This window comes from Perna viridis, chromosome 3, assembly GCF_037379345.1.
Source record: "Perna viridis isolate PV_CMFRI_1.1 ecotype Kerala chromosome 3, ASM3737934v1, whole genome shotgun sequence".
Classification (NCBI taxonomy): Eukaryota; Metazoa; Mollusca; class Bivalvia; order Mytilida; family Mytilidae; genus Perna; species Perna viridis.
The window spans coordinates 23,704,684-23,715,521 of NC_142447.1; the positions used below are offsets into that span (position 1 = coordinate 23,704,684).

Sequence of the window (10,838 nt, forward strand, 5' to 3'; positions counted from 1 at the left end):
CCATACCCATGACAACATAATCACTTACTCTTCTTCAATAGCAATGTCAACTTTCAATGGTTTGATTAAACTATAACAAGATAAGATCACTGATGGTGAAACATGTACCTAATATCTTCTGAGATTCACTACTAAAATTTAGAGCAGGGGTCTGACAGTTGCATAATACATGTCATTAACCTATAGCTACAATACATAATATGGTACATGTTCAAGTACATGAATGGTTGATGGTCTAACAATGATAAAAACGTTAACTGATAAAAAAATTTTTAACAAAACCCATTGAAGGCATGATAACAGACCTTAAGGTAATTTTATGGAGTGAGATGATAACGACATGTAAAATGGAAAATTCATTTAGAAAGCACATGCCTTTTTTAAGATCTAAAGCTTTCTGAGTTACCACCACAACAACAACAACAGTAAATGCTAAAATATCTAAAAATAACAATGCAAATGAATAGAAAAAAAAAAAAAAAAAAACCAACTACACTAGTGTCACTATACAACCCTAATTACATACCTTTCAGTTCTGCCATCAGGAGATAACTCCCGTGGATCACTGTAAGTTCTTTGGTGTTCACGAGACCCTGGACGGACATTAGCTGTATTGTTCCTGAAATGTAAGTTAGGTGCAAATGTTACAGTAATAGGAAAAGCAGTAAAGCAAGAATAACGTGTTTACATGTTTTCAACACAGATTCACATACAGTTTAACAATAAACTAACGTGGTACAGTAAATAAAATCATATTGTCTATACAGTACACATGTACAAAAAGTGTATCATAACTGAACATGAACTTAAATTGCATGCATATCAATATATATTAATAGATTATTAGTTTTAAAATTGCAGGGGACAATTTTATGTTCCTCCTTTATAGTTACCAGGTATTAGTATTACAATTCATGAGTTATTGACCAATGTAATGTACAGATAGAAAACACGTTCCTATAGGTAAAGCAAATTACCACATTGTTATTCACAATATGAATAATCTTTTATGTGAACATAAAGGAATTAGCATTTTGGACACACAGAAGGAACACTGAATAAAGTATAAAATGGAACATGTCAAACATGTACAAAAATTACTACTTACTTTGTGGCTCCAAGTAAAAGTGCAGCAGCACCATCCTGACTTGATGCATCATCAGGCCAACCATCTTTAATTCCATCTGGTTCAGTTCTACCGAACTGGTCAACTTCAGAAGCTCCTCGAGTTTTCTCTACACCATAAACTGGATAACAGTCTAGAACATGACGGTATGGGGTCTTCAGATCGATGCTATGGTTGAATGTTCTGTCAACATTTTTGGCTAGCTGAGAGGAAAGGAATGTCTTAGCATTACCCAAAGCTGAAAAAGGTTGTGATTTCAATCCAGTACTCAGGTAAGAGCTATTCATAGATTTATCTATTCCACTTATTTCTGACCATTCCAGTTGTTTCCTGATGTCTTTGTCTTGTATGACAAAGCTAGATTCAGTTGATCCTTGGCTGTCATAACTTGCATCAAGCTTAGGCTTCTCAGTCAAAGTCTGTTTCATTTCCTTCTCTTCCTGTCTGGCTGACTTAAGTATGTCCAATGCTTGCTTTCTAGGAGGTTCTTTTGACAATATTTTTTTGACACGAGATGCCAAACCAGAGCTATCTCCTGAACCTGTAGTATTATCTGAGTCAAGCTTTTCAGTTTGATATCTTCGTATGATCTCTTCAACATCAGGAGCAACAACTTTTGTCAGTGACCCATCATCAAAGTCTGATTCTACTTGGTCTGAAACCACATCAGCAGACTCCTTTTGTGTTTTACTTACCAGTTCCAAAGTATCAGACAAACCATTGTAACCTTTACCAGAGTAGGTGCTCTCACATTCTGTCTCTGCATCAGTCTTCATGGTCCCTAAAAATCTTCCAGAAAGACTGTCATCATAACCCAAGTCAGCTCCATGGTCCCATAGGAGTTTATGTGCTTTTGAACTTTCTGTTGACTTATCACTAGCTTTAGAAAAGTCTGGAGATGGAATTGACATTCGAAGGTTGTAATCTATACCTGGATCTAAATGACTTTGAATTTCTTGCAAATCTTTTTGAAGCCGGGAATAATCAAAATTACCAACATTCATAGAACAATTTTTCATTTTTTCTACATAGGCAGTATCTGCTAAAATTTTCTTGACTCGCTGACTAAGGGAATCTGCTGATTCCTGACTATCTGTAGATCCAGGACCTCTGGTCTCACCAGCACCAACAGCTGGAAGAGACTGAGGTCCAGCTTCATTCAATAAGGGGTATGTTGGCAAACCAGAGTCCTTCGTATTTAATGATGAATAAGACTGGGTGGTTACAGTGGTAGTTATGGTCTGTACAGACTGACTAACACCAGTAGATGCTACAGCCAATGACGGATAAGTCTGTGAACTGATGGCATTCATATCATCCCCAGAGGGAACACTGCCAACTTTGAGAGGAGTGTTGGAGGACTCTGACTGGGTATTTAGTGAGTTTCTTATAGCATCTTCATCACTTTTTGCCAAAAGTTTAGCAACTTCTTCCCCTAATGATGATCTAACACTCTGCTCCCCTGATTTTGTAAGAAGGCCAGATGCAGCCGTGGTTGACCCTTCTGTTAAACTTCCCACCATTACATCGGCTTTTCTTGTTGGGGAAAAGGATCTTAAAACAGTAGGTTCTCTTCCACTTTCAAGTCCAAGTGCCTGTCTACTATATAATTGATGATGAAGAGTAGTACCCAGCTGACTGGCTTCTTCTAACAACTTTGATACTCTCTGAGACATACTTTCTTGCCTTGAATTGCCAGGTGAGATGTTTTCTTTCTCTGGAATCTGAACTCTGGACAGCAAAGGTAAATCACCAACTCTAGGTACAGCAAAATCAGAAGAAGCTGATGGGTCAGGTTGATTAGGGAAATCCTCAGGTAGTCCCAAAAGTCTTGCTCTGTCTCCAATAGTAACATATGGATTTTGTGTAGGGCTGGAAGAAGCCTTTTCTTTTAACACATCATTGTTCGGTCCTAAAGATACAATGGTCTCTGAGGTACTTCTAGTGTGTGAACTTTGAGGGATGTTTGAAGTGCTAGAGCTACCAGAAACAAAATGCCCTTGATGTCTAGTATCTGGAACAGCACTGCTACTGTATAAGTGATCATAAGATGAAGAACCATACATTTCTCTCAGACTTCCAGGAATGTACTGATTTGTGGTCCACTGAGGTACTTTATCACCTGACCCTTGTAGAGTACTTGTAGAAGAATGGTCAGATTGCCTTACTGTTCCTTTCTCTGCCTCCTTTTCTTGTGAATACATTGCATATGAATCCCTCTCTAAATTTGTCATCAAACTTCTTGATGCTGACACAGTCCTTCCTTCTTTGCCTCTGAGCTGATCTCCTTCCAGTTTAGACATACCCACTGGTTTTTCAGCACTATTAAGTTCTAAATTACTTGCAGTCTTCAAGAATTCTTGTCCTTGCGGAAAAGTTTCAGTGTCTATAGGAAGAGGGGCAAATTCTCTTTCATGTGGTGTCTCTGTCATGTGATTCTCAGAAATGTGTTCAGCAGGAAGCCTTACAAAATCTCTTGTCACTGAAACAGTGTTGCCATTGCTACTCATTGCAGTTGGAATTCTTATTTCAATTTCTTTTTGACGAATAGAACTTGTTGTATGAATAGGTTTAGTTCTCCGAAACTCCGAATCACTTGCAGAAGACCTCGGTGTTTCATTATCTGTTCCATAAGGATTCCAATCACAATCAGACATTCCAGCTGCTGAATCAGGATACCTGGCATACACTGCTCCTGTATGTCCATCAACAAGGTGATCTCCATCAGAACTATCACTCTCAACATGAGGATATTTTCCAGGAGAAAAATTACCACTAATAAAGTCTTTGGAGACTTCTGTAATAGCAGATGTTAAAGCTTCTTCATGGAGACTGCTATTTTCTTGAGGAGACTCCTCTCCACATGATGGATCATCCAGTGGATATTGCGACAGGCTGAAATTTCCTACAAAATATACAGAAAAAGGTCTTAATTTAAAATAGTTTAATTCAAATCCAAGTACTGATCAGTCATCAAATTTCTTTTACATGACAAGTATTGAAAATTCTCTATGATTTGGTCATTTTATCTACTTCTTTAATGGCTAGATATTTGCGATATCACACCATGGAACGATGTGAAATAAAAAAATATGCCATTGTGATTGGTTGCTGTATAGTTGTATATCATTTTCTACAAAACCTGATTGGTGGAAAGCCAGGTTGTGACATTTCTATTGATATTCTCCCATAACAACTGATGACTTCAAAGACAGATGATTACTAAAATTTCTGCCATTGCAGATGTCAAAAGTCAAGTGGCTAAATATTTGCAAGGAACCACAGAGAAAAAGGTTTCACAGCTTATGAAATAAGAATATCACAAAAAATATCAACTCATGTTATTTACTATCAACATCATAACAAGCTTGCCGAGGTTTGTTTTTTATGATGTTAATATAATATAACTTGAGTTGATATTTTGTGATATTCAACTTATACCCATTATGAAACCTATAAATAGTTTCAAATACTAGTGGTAAAATGAAATTAAACAATTTGGGTTTAAACTACCAATATTCATAACATGTGATTAAAATGGCAAAACATATTGTATGCAAAGATAAGATTTAAATTATAGTCTTCAGTTACTTTTGTTGGTAATTTTTCAATCACTTTTATAAGGGTAATCCACATTATACATTGTTGATGGAAATTTGTATAATAAACACAAGTTTTAGTTAGGCTTCTAGTAATTCAAGATATCTAGTCATAAATAAAAATTATCGATTCTTTCAAATAAGTCTTGTAAAAATTAACTAAATGAAACTTTATTCATCTTTTTATTTGAATTAGCTAGAAACTTTGGAAAATTTAGACTACATCTAATTGTCAGTAAACAGCCTTATATACATGGCTATAACTGAATCCTTGTATTTTACATACCATCTGAGGTATCAGTAGTCTCAGATTTCCATCCTGAATGATCATCAGAGGAGAACCCTCTATGCATGGAAGGGGAGGAGATATCATTCTGTGTAGAATCTTCTTCCCTACTATCACCAGTCTGAAACCAATATAGTAATGAAATCTTGATCAAAGAATTGCTAAGTACCAGAAGTCTGTCTTCAACATTTCATAAATATGAACATGTATTGTTGCTTTTTGCAGCCTTCAATTTTGATTTTATTAAATGTACATGAAATTCCATACAAATGCTTTATCAGATTAAAACAGGAACCCAAAACATCTCATTTATGTTCCTTACTTTTTTTGCTTTGTACACTATAAATTGTTCTTTATTTAATTACTAAAATATTTTAATTCAATGTCTACTATTTTATCAAGATTTGTCTCCCTTGTTTCAATTCTTAACTTCTACATGTACATATTCGAAATTTTTATCAATCAAAATTAATACTGATTAATTTTCAAATTGTCATGCATGTTTCCAAGACTAAAACCATGTGTACATGTATGATAATTGTTAAAGAAACATGTAAATGCATATATTAAGTACATTTATCTGCAACGTGGAAGGGGAACTTGAAAATACCTTATAAATATAAGTGTTTCTTTTGTTTCAGCATGTGATAAAAAAACTTTATTCAAAACACCCAAATTTCCAACATATAAGTTACACACTGAAAATGAAATCATGTACAGTCAAACCTCAGTAGCTCGAACTCCAAGGGACCATTGAAATGTGTTCAAGTTATCAGGAGTTCGAGAAATTGAAGTTTGTATATTTCCGGATTTTTTTCGGTGCCGGTCCAAGTTCGATTTTATCGTTAGAAATTGCCTACTTCCTACGAAGTTGTGTTAGTTCGTGGATCTTTTTCGTTCCATCCGAGTTCGAGCGAGTGAAGTTCGACTGTATATGTATGTACCTGGCTATTGAGGTCTAATCTTGGTATACCATGGCTATTTACTGGACTGCTATCAGTAGACATCTTACTGTGCAACTGTTTTTGACAACAGAGTTACAAGTTCATTGGTTTCAAAAGTAAATCATATCCAGAATCAGACCTGAAAAGAATTTACAGGTTTGTTAAAATGACATAAATTTACATGTACTGTAAAATCATATTCATAGTGATCATTTTTCCCAAGCGTGAAATATACATGTACAAGTATGAAGGGTTAAAAGTAATAGAACATGTGTAACACAAACTTGCAATAGATAATGCATATGTAGTACATTTAATATTACATATACAATGTATGTTCACTGCAGCTTTGGTGGGTTTCAATTAACTTTTTGTGTAGTGAGTAACATGATCTACCTGAAGTACATTGAACTAACATTACAGGATATTACAATAACAGTGATGGGGAATAAAATTTTGTGAATGGACACCTTCCTGTCATTTCAATCGAATATCTTACGTTTTAATGTGCCATTTTTTTTAAACTGTGCCTGAAGGAAAAAGTTGAAGATTATTTAAAAGCAAATATGCAACAACAGGAGACCAGTGTTAACAAACTTTAAAGTAAGAATGGATAATTAGTGATTGGGAAAAGTGGGGGCCCTGTGCCTTTTATCACATTCTTGTTGAAAATATCTCAAATATCAGAAATTTTTACAAAGAATGTTAAAGAATGGCCCATTGAAATTTTGAAGATCATTTAAAATGACCCATTCTCAAAACAATTTGAGTTAAAATCTACTTTTTCCATAACTTTGTCACATTAAATTAGAGACAAGACTGTTCACTACTTTCTTACATCGAGGTTTTGTTGGGTAAAACACTTTTCACTACCAGCAGTATGTAAAGTTTTTACATGTGCTTATAATAATAGAGCTTGAAGTCTAGTTGGTTAATACATGGATTCTTAAATCAGTCATGCTGGCAATTGTCATCATTTTGTTGCATAAATTATATTGTCCAAGGTCCAATTTTAAACTCTCCTTTCATGGTACATTTGTACATGTTGAATTCAAAATCTTTTAATCTAATTCAACTGCAAGTGTAATTTAAAATCATGATCAAATCATTTGATATTTTGAAGATTGCAACCAACTGCACCCATCTTTATGTAATAAAACAGATTGATCAAGACAACAATGTATTGTCAACAGGGTATATGACAATGATTAAATATTTTAGTCTTCGATTTAAAATGTGTACTAAAATAAAACTGAACATGTAATTCGTACTCAGGCCAAATTGCTTAATCTATTGTCTTCAATGTCCATCTTCATGCTGTATGTATCATTACTTTTGACACAATATGCTTCGCTTCAAGATGAGCAAAAAGTACACATTGTCACAATGCTTTCAACTTACATGTACAATGTACATCTACACATTAATGTATTACTTTAATACCAGGTCTACATGTACATGTACTTGAACATTGTACAAAGGCACATGTACAAAAGACATTAAACCTAAATAGGCCTTCAGACTTCTTTAATTGAAACAAATATTTCATAAGATTGATTTGAAATGGGTGCTTGCATGCATTTCTCCAGTGGCAGCACTGGTTTTAGTCCAGTGACAGTGCATAAGACATAACTTTAAAGTTTACATATGTGTCAGTGGTGTAACTAATAAAATGTCATTAAATAAACATTATATAAATTGATGAAGTATTTCTGTTTGGGGCAAATTGTCAGAATCGAATTTATTTAACCAAGTTCACCCTGCTTAGTTAGTAACTTAGTATCTCACTCATCTTCTTTCAAAAATAAAAAGTTTTCATGCCATTTTAAATGAGATATAAGGTACAAATTGTGTGAAGCCGTCGTGTTCTTACCGAAATGAGAACATTGCAAGCTGAGGTAAAGTATCTGAACGACATTTATTGCGTCGGCGGGTTGCATGTCCAGACTTGTCATTCAGCAAAAATGTAAACAAACCAATTATATCGTTGTTTTCAGTAAATTGTGAACCTTCAAAGCATCAAATTCCACATTGGTTGAGAATAAATTCAGTTTTTCTTTGAAATACTGAGTGTAATCCTAAGTTTGTACTAACATTAAGACCTGTGATGAGCTTTTGTTTTTGTATTTTTAGAAATTTTGAAACTAGGCCGCCATGTCACTTCCCGAAAGAAACGAGACTGCATTAATGAATAATCATCACTTTTTTAATGCACGCTTATATAAAGAAAATTAAAAAAAACACAGACTCATGAAATATAAAATTTTCATTTAAATTCATATTTTTCTAAAACAATAAACGAACTTATTTAACTTTTGAAACAACTGAATTTCTCAGGACCAGTTCAATTAAAAATTTTCCGGAATAGAAACGAATACTTTACGGAAACAATTTTACAGTTATCTAAAATTCTTTACATTTTGCTTGTGTGCTTTAATCTGTTGAAAACGAGGAACTTAACAAGAAATGTCTATAAAAGCCATTAACCAAATCGAAGAGTAATCAAGGGAACCACAAGAATGTAATCCAGTGACAAAAACCAGACATCGAAAACAGACATATACAACAAATAACATAAAATAATACATACAAAGTAACAAAAATAAATAAAACTGGGAGCCTGGACAAGGTACACCGGTAGGGTAAGCGTCCTCTGCTTTTCTAGAAACACCCGCGGAGTTGCTCATAAAAATGGAAGTCCGTGTAGACGAAAAAGGAAAGGAAAACTATGACACGTTGAACAAATCAGTTTTCATGGTGCAGGTGGATATACCGTAAAGATTACCTTACCTTTACCTTGTTTACCTTGTCTTTGAGATCTTCTTAGGCGTCACCTTTCTGATCCTTTTCAATAATATTTGTATTGATACGTGCTTCCGACGCATAAAAGTCAGGTAAAAATTTTATTAGATTGCTTTTCCAATTAATATTTAGGGAACTCTTAAAAAAATGTTTATGTTTCTGGCTTCTACACATGGTACAAGCAGTGAATTTCAAATGTCCACGACACTTTGTGAAAAACTAAATTTTCTTTTCTTTGTTTTGCAGTGTTTTTTTTTTTTTTTTTTTTTTTTAAATATCTTATATTTATGACCTCTCGTATTCGACTCTCTGATAGGAAAGATATTTTCACAATCAATACCATTGATAATTTTATAAATCTCAACTATGTCTGATCGGGCCCTTCTGTACTTTAATGATGGTAACCCTGGATAGATCAGCCTTTCACCATAGCTCATGTGTTGGATGTCTTTTAATATAGTCTGGTCGCCCTTCTTTGCACATTTTCGATTATGATTGCTTCCTTTTTATTTAGAACTGACCTAACAGAACTACCATACTCCACATGTGGACGTACTAGACTTGTGTATAATACAATGAACATTTCTTTGTCTAAAGATTTAAAAGTCCTAATTATCAAACCTAGTTTCTGATTTGCCTTTCTGACCTGGGTATTTATATGCTTTTGAAAATCTAGTTTGTTATCTATGGTGATTCCGAGATCTTTTTCTTGTCTCTGTTATCATCTCATTATTCATGGTATATTTAGCACCTGTTTCTTAACCTATGTGCAAATGTTAACGTTTGCATTTGGTTTTATTGAATTTTAGTAACCATTCATCTGACCATTGCATTAGTGCGTCTAAATCCCTTTGTAGACTAGTATTTTCTTCTTCACTATTTACTGTGGCATAGCCTTATGTGTCGTCTGCAAATAGTTTGACCAGGTTTTCAATAACATCAGGGAAGTCATTTATCATTTATATATATTGTGAAGAGTATAGGATCGAGAACACTGCCTTGCGGAATTCCACTGGTGAAACTGGACCAGTTTGAGTGGTCTCCATTTAGCACAAATCTTTATTTTCTATTATTGAGGAAATCTTTAATCAAATTTAGTACGCTACGTCTATTCCGTATCCTTGGAGTTTGTGGATTAGTCTTTTGTACGGCACTGTATCAAAGGCCTTCTGGAAGTCGAGATAAATATAGTCGAATTTTTTGTTGTCTATGTCAGTTGTCCACTTCTCCATTACTTATATTAGCTGGGTAAACAAGATCTTCCCCTTCTGATGCCATGTTAGTGGATTGTGAAAAGTTTGGTTTTTTTTTCATTTGTTCCATAATTTTGTCCCTGATTATTCTTTCCATCGTTTTACATATGATGAAGGTAAGGCTAATTGGCCTGTAGTTCAAAACTTCATATTTTGGGCCTTTTTATGAATTGGGGTAATAGGGTAATATGCATCTGGTATTTCTTCATTATCCTTGGATTTTTTTTAGATATGTTTGTAATTGGTTTGGTGATATTATCAACAGTTTCCTTTATTAGTTTCGGATGGATCGAGTCTGAACCTGGAGATTTATTCTCATTTGACCATATTCAATTGGTTTTTCAACCAAGATTTCATGAAATTCGATCTTCTGTAGCCGCTCTTGAGTTCTCGGGTCAAAAGTTGGCAGACTATGAATTTGCACTTCATTTGTAAAAATACTATGGGTACTTCACTAAGATCCACGAGTTCATGATGACGATCATAAAACTTCTTAAGTGATGACTTCAATCTTGTAGCAACATAATTTATCCAATTTCCAGAAGCCTGATTGTAAGAAGTCTATAGCCCGATACAAATAAAAAGTATGTGTAGTTACGGCAAGCCCTCGCATATCGCATGAGTTCAAGGACGTAGCCAGGGGTTTTGGGGTGCGATGAATACGATCGTACCCCTTTTGAAAAAGAAACAACTAGATCCTTTAATCTCAGTTTCCGCTACATAGATGACGTATTATCTTTAAACAATCCTAGTTTCGGGGATTTGATACAACGCATCTACCCAAAAGAACTTGAGATAAAGGATACTACAGACACTGCGAAGTCAGCC

General features: G+C 34.5%; 1 protein-coding gene across 9 annotated transcripts in view; it reads right to left on the reverse strand.

Moving 5' to 3' along the window:
- The window catches only part of LOC148621521 (uncharacterized), a 31,496-nt gene extending 23,376 nt beyond the window's left edge, over positions 1-8,120 (reverse strand). For 6 of the 9 annotated variants that reach the window (XM_088576003.1, XM_088576002.1, XM_088575999.1 and 3 more), the window contains exons 1-6: positions 7,829-8,120; positions 5,956-6,094; positions 5,012-5,132; positions 1,109-4,031; positions 527-619; positions 29-70 (exon numbers count right to left, since the gene is read on the reverse strand). In XM_088576003.1, coding sequence (XP_088432129.1) covers positions 29-70; positions 527-619; positions 1,109-4,031; positions 5,012-5,132; positions 5,956-6,018 — 3,242 coding nt within the window. In that variant the 5' untranslated portion in view covers positions 6,019-6,094; positions 7,829-8,120. The remainder of the gene's footprint in view (positions 1-28; positions 71-526; positions 620-1,108; positions 4,032-5,011; positions 5,133-5,955; positions 6,095-7,828) is intronic. The other 3 variants (XM_088576004.1, XM_088576001.1, XM_088575996.1) reach the window with 2 other exon arrangements.
- Positions 8,121-10,838: the final 2,718 nt, after the last annotated feature.